The sequence below is a fragment of the Pterocles gutturalis genome, unplaced genomic scaffold (genome assembly GCF_000699245.1).
Source record: "Pterocles gutturalis isolate BGI_N339 unplaced genomic scaffold, ASM69924v1 scaffold88, whole genome shotgun sequence".
Lineage (NCBI taxonomy): Eukaryota > Metazoa > Chordata > Aves > Pterocliformes > Pteroclidae > Pterocles > Pterocles gutturalis.
Window position 1 is genome coordinate 58,882 of NW_010125168.1, and position 14,603 is coordinate 73,484.

At 39.3% G+C, this 14,603-nt stretch overlaps 1 protein-coding gene across 1 annotated transcript in view; it reads right to left on the reverse strand.

Moving 5' to 3' along the window:
• The window catches only part of PDE3A (phosphodiesterase 3A, cGMP-inhibited), a 51,876-nt gene that overhangs the window by 5,189 nt on the left and 32,084 nt on the right, over window positions 1-14,603 (reverse strand). The window contains exons 9-13 of the mRNA XM_010078441.1: window positions 11,622-11,733; window positions 10,109-10,222; window positions 8,469-8,668; window positions 6,088-6,291; window positions 2,868-3,023 (exon numbers count right to left, since the gene is read on the reverse strand). Of these exons, the coding sequence (XP_010076743.1) occupies window positions 2,868-3,023; window positions 6,088-6,291; window positions 8,469-8,668; window positions 10,109-10,222; window positions 11,622-11,733 (786 nt within the window). The remainder of the gene's footprint in view (window positions 1-2,867; window positions 3,024-6,087; window positions 6,292-8,468; window positions 8,669-10,108; window positions 10,223-11,621; window positions 11,734-14,603) is intronic.

Below are 14,603 nucleotides of genomic sequence, written 5' to 3' on the forward strand. Positions count from 1 at the left end.
AGTTAGGTTTTGAAGCATGTACAATAAATGTCTCATTTCCTTGTGAGAGGAAATTTCCTTACTTTTTTTTTTTTTTTACTGTTTACCTACCCTGAAATTTTATGTTCAATCATTACACACAAAATATTAGTGTTAAAACACCGAAACATGCCATCCATTCCTGAAATAGCAAGTAAATTAAGAAGAGGTGGCAGCTCGCCCCTCTTTACAAATACATTTGAGATTTCCTGGTTGTGAGCTGTCAGTAATGGGAAGAAAGCTGACTATTGAAATGTTTACAAGTTCTTTTTGCATGTGCCGTCAAAACATGATTTATTATGTGAAACATCTTGCAGTTTTTGATTCTACTTAATATGTCTAACTTGTCTTTGTGTAAGTATGCCAAGCACATGGAGAGAAGAAAAGGAAACATACTGTAACAATATGACACAGGATTTTGAATGTTTCTATGCAATACATTTTTAATAAGGAGTTTTTATTTATACGTGAATTAAATTCTTCAAAGGATTTGGTGTTTATTAAAGGAAATTCAAGAAATATATTTGGTTACTTTCACAGCATTGGTTGAATGTACATATGTATCCTTTTTGATAACAATTCTAGGGAAATCCAAACATCCCATAAAATTCTCCTTTTTAGAAATGAGAAAATGAAGACTTCCCTTCTCAGAAAAAAATCTGATGATGAAAAGCATGGTGAAGACAATTTGATACACCCATCATAGCATATTACATTAAAGAAAATAAGATTTAAACTTAGGTTAAATAAATTGAGAATCTAGCTTATAATCTTAATGTCAAACGTAAGTCTTAGGAAGAAAATGTTCTCCATTTTCAATCCCATCAGCATCCTGTCAGCATGGCAACTCATGTGACGCAAAAAAAAAAAAAAAAAACAAAAAAACCAAAACAGGAAACCCACCAGGACATATTGATTTCTCAATACAGTGAATACACATCTCTGTTAAAACAAAATCAAGACCAAAAAACCTTAATACCTTACTAACTACCTGACCTCTTGGAATTTGCAAGCCAAGAGCTGGAACACATTTGCCCACAATCCTCATGCCAAAAGGAATGCCATCAACAAAGACAACAAATGTGTTATTCTGAATCAAAATTTTCAGAGAGGATAATTCTCAATTTTTTTTTCCCTAACTACAAGATTATAAGGAAGATGATTTCCAACAGTCCTTTGGAGCAGCTTCCAACAGCATGCAAACATTAGTAGCACACCTTTCTAACTGATGGAAAATAACCCAGATTCCTACTGTGGAACAGATAACACAGTATCCTCCCACACATGCTCCTCCCGAGCTTGATTCAAAGCTCACTATGCAACACTTTGACAATGCTAATGTACCAGAGCACTTGCTGCCCTCTGACATTAGTTGTGTTGGATGAAAGGATAGACATATAATGTACCTGGTTAACAGGTTTTGTTTGCATGCAGTAGTCACCCACATAAGCCACATGATCATCACCAGAATTAAGTGAAGTACAATTTGCTGGGAGAGTTGTAATAAGAACAGATAAATACAAAGAAATTCAAGAAAGCATTTCTTGAAAGAAAATTTGGGAGATGAAGGTTGACCACTGTTGTTACAGGACTCTCTTTCTTTAAGAAACCAACTATATATGCCATATATGTAAGGGTCATCATTCATTCTTTTCCTTGGGAGATCTGAAATAAATACAGGAGCTTCAAGTTAAGGTCTGAATTTTGTCCGTTTCCCATTTCATTATTTACAGTAGAAGGCAGCAGCAGCAGGAAATTCTGTGCTTTTTTCCAAACTCTAAATACACTAAATAAAAAGGCTTTAAAAGGGATTAGCCTGTGACTTCAAGTTACTGCACAGTCTCCCCAAGAAGTCTGTGGGTTTGTCTGGTTCAGTGATTTAGCCTGATTGCTTCCTCTCAGAAAGACAGGATGTGGAGTTTAGTCTAACCAGCACATTAAAAATATGTTCTCACTCAGGAAACAGAGTAATAGTATGGGAACGGCCCTGTCCCTTGCACTCGGCAGGGCTAAATAGGTTATCATGAGAAAAGGTTCAATTAAGGGCTTCCCTTACACCTAGCAGTAAAGGACCAGTGCCTGGCTGTATTCCCAGGTCTTTGTAGATCAATTTGTGGCTGTCCTTCTTCCTCGTGCTACTATCATCTGAGCCTTGCATAATTAGTGTAGTTGTACCGACAAACCTTCTGAATGCTGAAAATGTTGTCTTAAAAAATAAGGTATGAGGTAGGATCAATATGTAGGGAGCAGATATGGTTAGTCTGTGATAAACTGAAAGTCAATGTTACAGTTGTGCTCAGTACATAAAGATTCTGTGTGTGAACAGAGACGTGGCCCACAGGGAAGCTAAAATAATCCCCCCTTTACTCTATTTAGATTATCTCAAGCATGTTGTGTCCAGTTTTGGAGACCACATGCCAATCAAAGTGTGAGCCCCCTGGAGTCACTGCAGAGGAGAGCAATGAGAACCAGCAGATGTCTTGAAAAGACATAGAAAGAAGTATGAAAAGATAAAGAAGACTAAAAGGGAGACATAATGACTGCCAACAGAAAAAAAAAAAGAGGAAAGGAATGCTCGTTTGCCATGTCCACTGTAAGGATAGTGCCAGACTGGAACAGTTAAGCCTGTAGAAACCCATCATCAGAGGTCTTCAAGGTCACATCAAAAGCTTCGGTGACAAATGGACTTTCACTGATGTAGCAAAAGGACAGATTAGAGTAACTCTACCCACCCCCTTAACCCCTGTCCTCTGTGATTTTCACTCATCACCAGCACTAGCATGCTGCAGGACTGTTTCACACAAGACATGCAATCAGCAGATGTCCACTTTGGACATGCATTTATTTACCTGTTCATAAAACTCATTGACAATGCCTTCTGTCCACTGCAGATGCAAATCTTTGCATTTTGCTGGCCCATTTATGTCAGCAAGTTTGATGCACATTTGGCAAACCAGCAAACGGTCATTCTCATTAGTCCAGTCAATTCCAACATCATCATTCACCTAGTAGACAGAAAAAGGAAAACCATGACAGTAAGGCTGGGTAGAAGGATGCACCCACAGAGGAAATTCTGCCCTGCGATATCTTACAGTATATTTAGCTATTTAACAATATAACACGTGTAAGCAGGTAAGCTAACCCAAAGTTGGAATTTATAATCAGCTGTAGATCAATCTGTAAAAAGAAAAATAAGTTAAAAATAAGAAATGTTGAGATAAATTATGAGAACTTAATATTCAGCAAATGATATGCCTGTTTGAAAGCATTTTCTACAAAAACAAACAAATGTAACCTTTCCATTACATTTTCCAAGAAGTTACTACCTAATTCGTGTACAAAGATAAATTACTATCAAATACTATGCTGACTCAATTGCAGTGGGAAGATGTACATAACAAGTTTATTTCCCTATTTAATCTGTCTGAAAGTATTGACTATCTTTTTCCTTCTCTTTATTTTTCCCATGCTTCCCACAATAAAATGTGTCATCAACTGCTCTAAAATAAAGAATAATAACAAGTCAGGTATTTATACACATGGCTGCATCCCATCAGGTCTCACGGACTTGTGTATGTCCAGTTGCTAAGTGCTCTCTAACCTGATCCCATTCACTGAGGATAAGTCTCCACCACTCCACACTTTCTCTTACATCTCAGGGGCCTGGGATTCCTGAAGCCAGGTCTTAGCCACAAAGGCTGAGGCTGAGAAAGCATTGAGGACTTCGGCCCTTTGCATCTCCAAACAGCGATACCAACCCTTACTGACTTTAAACACATTTTCCCATCTCAGCCTTTTCTCCTAGAATATCTCCTAATGTGGGAGAGGCTGTGTTCTACTGTCCACTTAATTTCTGAAATTCAAATCCCTCCTTGAAACATAGTTTTAATTGTCAAGCTTGCAAGAGGTGAAAATGGGTAGAAAGTTGTTGTGCTATTCCTACATGAAACTTCAATGTCCCCTGTCAGCAGGTCCCCTGCCCTATACAGCAGCAGGCCCACATGCTGAGGGCTTTGCTTTTGGTGTATATCATCCAAAATAACTATGGTCAGAGAACAGCACGTGCTCCAATGCATTGATCTCATCAAAGTGCCAGACAGTGAGCTCCCTTCCTTACTTCTTGTTGGTACTTTCTGGACTGCAAGCTTTTCTGGTAGGAGGATGCTTACATTAAATGTATTTATACTGAGTTCTGTACAGAAGAGTCTCTCTGACTGTAGCCTTGATATACTAAACTACAGCTCAACAACCCAATCAATAACCTGACCATTTAGAGCTAATTTTATCAGTTACAGCACCTCCGTCCATATACAGACATGCCAGGTCTGCTCTCTGAGACCACTCTGGTACAAAAGAGGTTTTGCCAACCAAACACAAATAATCTCTTTTTAAGGCAGTGATTACTCTGGGAGAGGCAGGCTCAGCCACAAGTACTAGTTAGTATTTTCACCTTCTCCTCCACTTTTTATTCCATGCAGGACCACTTGACTACTCAAGCAATAAGGAGAGGGAAGGAGGTTAACAGAGGTCCTTACAAACCTACAACAAGCTGGCAGGATGTGATACACCAGACTGTACTCCTATTTATCTGCAGTGTCTCAGGTATCACCTTGCTTGGTTACAACAGTAGTTACACTTACTGTTGTCCAGCCTGATAGAATTAAGACAAATTTAGTTTTCAGTATCCACAATTCATGCCTATGACTTTGGTGAAGCTTGTTCTCTTCCACAGTTAAGACAGTTAATCTCTGTGACAAAGCCACAGTAATTACTGGTTTAGCCTGTCCTTTTTCAATCTTTATTTATGTTCATGGAAGTGAAGGTTTTGATGCAAAATGTCAGATTCAAAGGATGTATTCTAACAGCCTAAATTCCCTGTGCTTTATTGTCATTGTAGCCCTAACAGGTGAGAATCTGACAATACTGTTAAATACTTTAAGAGGAAATGAGGCAGGTGAAAATGATCCCACAGCTTAAAACTGACTTAAAGAAATCCCTCTGATATTACCGGGGGTTTTGGGAGATGACTAGAAGGGGTGCAGGAGAAGTTCAGACTTTTACGGATCTACAGATCAGTTCTCTGTCTACGCCGGACTATAATTTAAGGCTTTTCTTTACAGCTTCTTAAAGCCTAACAAAGAGAGAGATGTCACAGTGCAATGGAAAACAAAACCAGACATACATCTGGAGGCTTCAAAATTTCACAATAGGGGTCTATCCTAAGCAATACCACAAGAAAACATTTTATCTGTGTCACCAAAACAGCTAGGATGTCCTAGTCCTGGAGGAGAAACACTCTGTGCTTGGTGTGTTTCTCACAAGGAACAAGAAGGCAGTATCGGCTCCAAAGGCAGGTATTATCTAGGTAACAGGCCAACAGTTTTGATGGATGATGGGGTTTATTAAAGTAACTTGATAGACGGTAATTTGCAAATGAGTAGGTTGAAGCTGTACAATAATTTTTATTAATGGTTTCCTGGGGTTGTGATTTTATACTCACTGAACAGAATGTGCAGGAAAGATCCTTAGTGACCTTCCTCTGGGGTTTACCCATTTGAAACAAAGTAGGTGAGAAAGATGATGCTGTCATTGCATTTGAAATTAGAATTTCAAAACTGTTATGATTTGTGTGCTTTGCTAATATAACAGTATGATTAAACCAATAAAAATTCACATTAAATATTTAGCCATTATGGAAACTTGGTGACACCTTTGATTTTTTTCCTGCGAGGGCTTTGCTAATAGGTCTAAAGTGCAAGTGAACAAGAAAACAATGTTAAAAAGTAGGACGTAAGTGGGATTTACATTCAAGTACTCCATAATACCTTTAGCCTTAAACCACTTTCTGAAAAAAGTAAACATATATAAGAAAAGAAGCTGTGCCTCTAAATTTAAATAAAGTAAAAAATAACAAGTGCTAGATTACTAATCAACAGAACGTTTTATAGGAGCCAAAAGGACATTCTGAAGAAAGAGCAATACAGCAGCCCTTCTAGCCTTTTCACTGTGATGTTACCAAGCCCCACAACCTTCTGACCATCCACCAGAAACCTGAACCAATCTTCTTACCTTGGCATTGAGTTTGGCAACGAAATCAAAGTGTTTCTTCAGGTCAGTAGCCAAAATTGCCTCAATGACGAGGAAGCGGAAATGCTTGAACTCCACATGGTCGAGGTTGACCAGGAAGTTGTACTCTGGCCTCGACATGAAAAGGTTCCAGGCAGCAGCGGCATGGTGGTTCTCCAGGACGGAGCGGTCATTGTACAGAACCGCCTGTGAAAGCAATGTGGGCAGGTGAAAGCTGAGCAACCTCTTAGCAAAAGAAACACTGCAATACAGAAATGAGAATGATGTGGGGATGATGTATAAGGGAGGTTCAGGTTTGGTAGATTTGTTTGTTGGGTTTTTTTTAAAGAACTTCTCAAGGTTTGAAGATATGATTTTGGCAGGACTAACAGCAGACACCTGAATTGTTGTGATGTTGGAAATTTATTGGAAGACTGATTTGAAAAATCTGGGTCTTTCATGCTCAAGGATCTTCAGTTCCTGACTGAATTGCATCATATGACAGTAGATTATTCTGGTTTAGGCCACAAATTAATGTTTAATATAATACAGGTGTGTGCTCCCCTGTTTCTCAGAACTAACCTCACTTAACAGGGATTATTGGGTTTGGTGTTTGTGCCTGGCAATTCTGTCCATATTAGACTGATTCCAAACACAGAAACAAGTGAAATTACAGTCTGCAATCTGACAACACATACTCAGCCTGAGAGTTCTTAGTGCTAAAATCCAGAACTGGTTAAATCTTTATCCAAACAAGACACATTACTCTCATAGGGATAGCAATTCCATTCAGAAACTAAAGAAAGATCTAGAAAATTGACTTGAGGGGACAACAACCGTCCAGGAAATTTCTCCACTTCAGCTCTGCTCAGTCTTCTGAGAATTTGGTTTATGGAAAGAAAAGCTTTTGGAAATATGCTTCTATGTAAAATACATGCAAGTTTTGTAACTTTTTACACAAATATACACACATATGTTCCAATGGATTTTCACTTCAATTCTATTCCTCTGTCATCTAGAGATGAAAAAATTAAATCCTATCCTAAAGTACAGAATTCACTCTTTACCCCAGAGAACAGGTTGCTGAAGCAACCCAGCTTTACAGCCCAGCCTGCCTAACTGCCCAGTAAGCATTTGAGACGGATATATTCTGCTACCGAGGCTCTCCTCCTGAGGGCACATTTTTAATACAGCAGCACTTTATCTTACTGGAAGTTTACACTGCTTGTCATGAAAAAGAAGAAAAAAAACTAGATTTCAAATACAAGTTCTGCAAATTTCAGATTATATCAGATTTTAAAACAAACAAAAAACAAAACCACAAACCCCCCAAAATAACAAGAAGAATTTGATTTTTTCACATTAATTTATTTTCAAACTAGAAACAATACATTAAGGCTAATCATCTAACTTCTGTTTTTGATTTTTATAACCACAAAGCTATAGCACTCATTTCTTAAAAATAGATTTAAGGATAGCATATGTCTTCTATCAATCTATTTACCTGGCCAGAGTATCAAAGTTATTGATCATAGAAAGACGTTGCAAGGATGAGAAGTATTACTATCAGTTTATAGAGAGAAACTGATACAGAGCAAATTCAAGTGACTTGCCCTTGGTGAGAGAAGAAATCTGGATCCAAGCTGGGGAGTAAAGATTGAATTTCTGCATCCCTACACAACTTCTCACCATTAAGCTATCTTTTTTTCTTTCTTTGTCCATAGAAATACTTTTCTGTACAATATGCTAAAGCCAGGCAGGTCAGCTATGTAAAGTAAGGAAAGATGATCTCATAATTAAGCCAATAAACAGTGACTCAGAATTGCTGAATTCAATTCCAAGCATTGGCAGCAACTTCTAGTAATCTTAGGGAAGTCTCAATTCTTCATTTATAAAACTGAGATTATTTTCCACACACCCTCCCACCCCAATAGATACATAGTGCAAAAATATATTCATAAAAGACTGCAGCTGCTCATATTCTACAGGAACAACAGAAAATATGTTAGATCACGTACAAACTAACTTATATAGGTGGTTTTTCATTTTATTTTAATCTGTCTGTGCCTTACTGAGCAGAATAATTCTTTCCTTATCTCACAGTTAGATCCTTTATCAGTCAGCAGAGCATTGTCTTCTCCTTCACTGAGACATTTTATCTGTACCTTTCTTAATAGCTCTACTAACTGGGGGTGGTGAGATTGTGTAAGAAAACTCTTACCGGTAATCCCCAAATGAAGCAATTATTTCTGTCACTTTGATAAGCTGTTTCAAAATATTTGGTAGACTTGTGCTTAATGGAAGCCACAGGTACCACTGGCAAGGAGAAGCTGTTACCAAAGACCTTCCAAACTTAACAGCAACGCCGCTTGAGATTTGTTTACCTGTGGAGCACTTGTTGCTACCAAAAAGGCATTGGTCCTTCCTGGATGATCATAATCATGCATGGCTGCAGCTACATAAAGAGCCATCAATTCAAGGGCAGGGATGTTGCCAGCTAGGCATCCGTAGCTGTCATCTGTAGGTGTGTATGTCTTTGAAAACACATAACCCATATGGCTGTGAGTGATTCCACTGTCAGAATCTGAGCAGAAATAAATAAATTAAAAAAATTAAATCCTTATCACTTTTTCAGTGCCTTACTGAAACAGATAGAAGCAACAAAGTAGGAAGAAAAGGAGCAAATACATACAATACGTAACACAAGAGCAAACACATCCTGAACTCAGTGCTTTCTGATACTGTGCACATGATCCAGTGCAATAAGGCACACAATTGGAAAGGAACAAATTCTGATCCCACCTGGGGATTTTCCAGCCATCCAGTAAGAGCCTGTTCTCAAACTATGTAAATTACTAGCAGCAAGCCATGGATTAATGGCAACGCTGGAGCTTTGCAGGTAACTCGATCTTCCCACTGTGTGGGAATTGCTTCACCATATAGATTAGTCTATGAGACAGTAACAGTCCTCAAAACAATGGACTAGCATTTATTAATAAAATTGTGGTGCACGTTTTTCAATCCAAAGGTCTAGACTTTGGATGTTTGCTGACACTTTGCTAATTTAATCTGCTTGAATGGATCTTACACTCAGCTGAACAATGTATTTCAAATAACAAACACTAAACCCCCCCCCAAACTCAATCCCTTTCATTCTACCCATTTCACCTCACGTACAAAGCCTTCAACAACCCTTGCTAATAATATTTTCCAGGAAAAAAAAAAAGTTTCCCACCCCAACACCCTGAAGAATTTCACAAATGATTTCACAAATTTCACATGTGCCACACAAACACCACAGAAAAAAAAAAAAAAAAGAAGTGGAAGTGGTTTCTGTAGAACAAACTCCTGCTTTTCCAGTAACTCCCTCAGAACTCCCACAATAATATACGTAGGTCTTCGAGTTGCTACTGCTGAAAAAAAACTGCTGACCCTGGAGATGTTAATGTGATGATGCAATAACAATAGCTTCCTGTAAGGAGCAACCATAAAGCAGCAGATGAGTGGTCTTGCAAACTAGTTGCAAAATGGTAACAAGTCTCTTTCTTTGGAGACAGTGAGCAAAGTCAAAGGAACACTTCACGACAGCCAAGCAGCAGCAAGCGCATGGCACTACCTGCATGCCCTGGTGGTTTTGTAACAGCAAAAGAACGCAGGGTTTGAGGATTTAAAAGTCTACACGGCTTCTGGAGCTGTATTGAAAAGTACTACCAATACAGTTTTCCTAGAAAAAAACCTATTTTAAAATTAAATGGTAACAAACATCTGCTGTTATGAGTGACCACAAAGGCTTGCATTCACACATCGTTAAATGTGAAGTATTGGGTTTTGGAGGACCAATTCCATTCTCTTCAAGGTTACACACACATACCTTAACACCTTCAACATGCAACATGCTACTGAACTTAAAAGTCTATATAATAACAAGTACTGCATGCAATCCTCAATTGTTGGTTTTCTTACAGCAAATTCCATGACAAAAACTTTAAAAATACAACATATATACTTGCACATTTAAACATACCTGAATCACTTGCTGACCCATGATCATTAATCACAGTTGCGAGTCCTGGGATGGGCTGAGTAGTAAGATACCAAACAGCATGCAGAACATCAGTTGCATGGATTCGGTTGTGATCTGTGATACAAACCAAACGACCCTGCTATTAAACATGAAGGATATTTCCAACAGAGGGAAATCAGCACCATCTAGTGGGTACCGCGTGGCAGCCCATTGAGCAGAGACAAATCAAACACCACAAGAATGAAAACCAGCTGTATTCTGTAAATGCTCAGTTTTCCTTTTACTGAAGTTGAAGCACATTATGTCTCACACTAGTCGAGAAAGAGAAAACAGCAGAGAACTAGTCAGATCTGCAACGCAGGAAACTTCGCAAAGAAAGTGTTAAACGAGGAGCCTGAGCTGTGCTACCAGCTCCAATCCTCTATACTCCAGTGGTTACCTTTAGCTAGTTAAATGCCATTGGGTAAATATGCACTGTTAACCTCTGATTCAAATTAAATCAGCAGGAAAATCTCATTGAACTTCAGCAGCCAGATTTCACCTAGCTTCTAAATACAAGGCAGGTAACACTTACCTGACTCTACTTGAGCAAATTTAGGTGCTGTGCTAGCAGCCGCACCGCAGAAAAACTAAACTCAGGTTCAAATGTAAGGAAAGATTTGAAATTTCGTCTCTCACTTTCCCAGAAGAGAGTCCAAACCAGCTGGCTGGGAGGAATTTTGAGGCAGCTTTCCTTCAATCCCTCCTACTGTAGCTGTTCCAATTGGTATTTAACATTTTGAGAGAGAGATTGTATGACTTACTAAACCAATGTTTCAGACATTTTTCTGGGAGGTGGGAGAAAACAGCATGTCCTCTATTCCTCAACACTGGGGTTATCTGCCAGCTAAATGGGGTAATCCTCTCTCCTCTCTCCTCCTGGAAAAAAGAGTCTTTTGCAGTTGAAGCAGTTTGGTAAATTTGATTTGAGTTAGTAAATACTTTGGGGATGACTGAAAGCATGTTTTTCAGTGAATAAATGATTCAGACTGAAAAATATCGGCCGAGCTGTAGCTACAGAACAACAGTAGGCACTCATCTACTTGGCCTACTTTTTCTACTTTACAAAGCTCACCTCCTTTGGTGGCACAAGCACTGCTACTGTGTAAAAAACCAAATTGGTTATAGGGGGCAAATGTTTCAATAAACTCCAACTGGGGCACTGGGGTACACTTGCATCATCAGGAGACAGTTCTTTGTACCTATAGTAGCTATATATAGTTTCAGGCTTGCACAGAATTTGCAATGAATTATTATGAAACAACATGAAACATTAAATGCAATGAAAAAGAGACAAGAGGCTGTGGTTCAGCACCAGCCCCTGACTAGAGAGCCATCCATTTGGTCATGATGTAGCAGACGAAAAAAAAAAATAGCTGTTGCAATGAGAGAAGAAACGCTTCAATAACAAAGTGTGTGGAGAATACCCAAAGCTTTAAGGAAGCATTTTTACCTGCTGGGTATTTTTACTTACAAGGTATGTCTCGGTATCCACATTCCAAGGCATGAAAGTAGTTCATAAATTCCCTCACTGGTATTTTAAAGGTTTCAAACAGCCCCATGTCTTCAAAAAGCCTGTATGATACCTGAAAAAACCAAAACAACCACGCTGCTAAATAGACCAGAAAACCTCTAAAAATTAGATATAAAAATCATTCTGTCAAATCACCCCACGAAAACATGCTTTCCTGGTAGTACTTTCTGAAGTACACTCATAGCTGCAGCCATTTGCACTTCTATAGGGATGTGGCTACATAGCCAAACAGACAAGCTATTAGTACCAGTCCTCCTTATTCCTTCATTACACCCTTACAGATTTTCTTCTCTTTCTTTCAGGGATATGGATCCCCCAAATTTTGCAAGCACCTCAGAAATATACACACATAAAGGAAGATATACAGAGGTCTTTAGTGTCCTGGGAAGAATTTCCCCACAAACTTCTCCAAGGAGCACCCATGAGTCAAATCAATTCCAAGAAAAAGGGGGAACAAGTGAAGGAATGATAAAAGGAGAGAACCATTTGGATCCTATGCATTATCTCACTTCCCTTTCCCACATCTTGGAAGTGAAATGGCAAGAGTTACTTCTCCAACGGGATTTCAGAGGCAGCAAGTGGCTTAGGAAGCAGAGCTGCTCCAAATGTTTCTGCACAGAAAGAGGACTGCAGACATCCAGGAGAGGATATATTGGAGGGAGAATGTGATGTATGAGTGAGAGAGTGTTCAGGAGAGATGAGTGCTCAGAAATGGACACTTTTGAAGACAAGTTTGAACTTGACATACAGAACAATGGGACACAGTAAAATTACTGCCTGACCTGTTCACTTCTTTCACAAATGGGACCCTAAAGACTTTCAGCTTCTTTATTTATTTACTGCTGTTAGCTAAATTCTGTCATTTTGATGCCATCTGTTGAGTAATGATCTGCCTAGAGCTAAGCAATTTGAAATGCATTTGGAATGATGAGTGCTATACTGATAAGAAATAGTTACAAATTATGTTTCATGTTTTACATCTGAATGTAAATCAAACAGCTATCCACACTGGTTTCTTTCTGTATATTGTGTATATAAAGTGCGACCTGTGAGCTGCACCTAAAGTTTAATGAACACAAACTTCAAATGTCCTGCCACTGTGGATTTTTACAGTAGGAATAACAAAAAAGAATACTAGTTTGCAGCATTTAGGATCTTCCCCTGATGCCTCCCCTCCTCGTCATTCACTATTAGGAAAAATCTCCATGTGAACTGACTCTGGCAAAGCATTGCAACTGGCAGTGATGATGCAGAGACAGGCTGAGTGTGGTGCCTGACACCATCCGGGATGCCCCTCTAATGACACATATCTGACAGGTGGGGTTCCGCTGGTGGCCCCAGCTCTTACTTCTGTTCCTACCATAATTGTATAAGTGCCACTAGCAATGCAGTCAGAAAAAACACTGCTAGTGGTAATTTCTCTTTGTGGCCACTGCTGTTGGCCATAAAGTGAAAAGTTCTTTATAGCACAGGAGCTAAGGAACTACTGAATGATGGTCCTCTGGAAGACATGAGCTTAGAATAAAAGGTAGGGCCTGGAAAAGGCAAAACTTTACTCTCTGAAAACCCCATGGGATCCTCCTGTACTGAGGCGAAGAGACTGACTTTATGCATAATTTGGATAAGAAACTGCATAGAATTCTGTTTATCTATCTGAAATCATGGCTGAAGTAAATCAGCTGGGGTCCAAACTTTCACCTACATTTTACACTCTAGTCTTAGATCAGTGAATGGTGAGCTTCATATTTCCAGCAGAATATCTCTGTATAAAAAGAGGAAGCATAAAGAAATCCTATTCTGCAGGACCAAACCTTGCTGGTCTACACTACCAACACTGGACAGGCATCTTAAATAAAGCATGTCATAAAAGCATGTTTTTCCTGCCCTTGGATTTTGAGGGGTGGGAAATTCCACAGCAGTTGAAAAGAAGTGAAGCTGACTGTGATGGACATGAATGATAGCTCTTCCCCATGACCTGGAATAAAATGGCATTTTTCTCTGTGGTCATTAGAAAGCATAAACAGCCAAGAAAGTAATTTGGGAAATTTTTGTTATGTTTTCCTTCTTTCTCTCTTTCCTAGCAAATGAGGAGGAGAAAGGGGTAAAGGCAGGTCAGAAAGAGGAAAAAAGGGCATTGATGTCTTCCAGAAAGTCAACTAACTAAATTATTTAATTCAAAAAAAACCAGTGCGGTTTTGTTTATTCATTAACCACTTTTAAATGCTTCTGTCTTTAAAAATCCTTCCTTCCCAAACCGCATGCTGCTTCATGAGCTCCCTGGGAGTTAGAATCCCATGGGCTGAGCACAGCACCCTTGCCGCTGTGGTGAGGTCCCCGCTGCCAGGGACAAGCCCAGAGAAACTCCGACGGCTGCCAGGCGCTTGGCAGTGGGTGATCCACTGTCTCTTCCCTCCAGCCTCCATCTTCTGCTTGTCTCTGCAACAATTGCTAATGCTTTAATGAATCATTTATAACTCTGATACTTTTGGCAGTGCTCCCTGAAGAAGGACAAGCACTTCTCCCGCATGATTCCTAATGGAAGCTGTTTTGGAAATCTGGATTGTTATTCACACGTAGCTCCTCTCCTTGGTGTTGGAGGCACACATAAATGGCTCTCGTTGGAGGACACGTGCAAAGTTTAGTTTAGCGGTTCCCTACTCATTGTTTGCAGGTAACACTCTTGCACTCTTTTTTTGTCTCTTGAATTTGCTTCCTTCAAACATGTGTTTCTTTTAAGTTCTTGGCACCCAGTCTCCAGCTCTGACAAACACAATTCCTCACAAGGGCCGCTATTGATGATCCCAAGAATATCCTGCCTCCCGAGGACTGATTTCCCTCACTTCTTCATATAATGGCTGCAGTTTCTCTTCGCAGAAGCCATGTGTGATGAGATGACCAAACGTTCCTCTTGGCATTACCCAG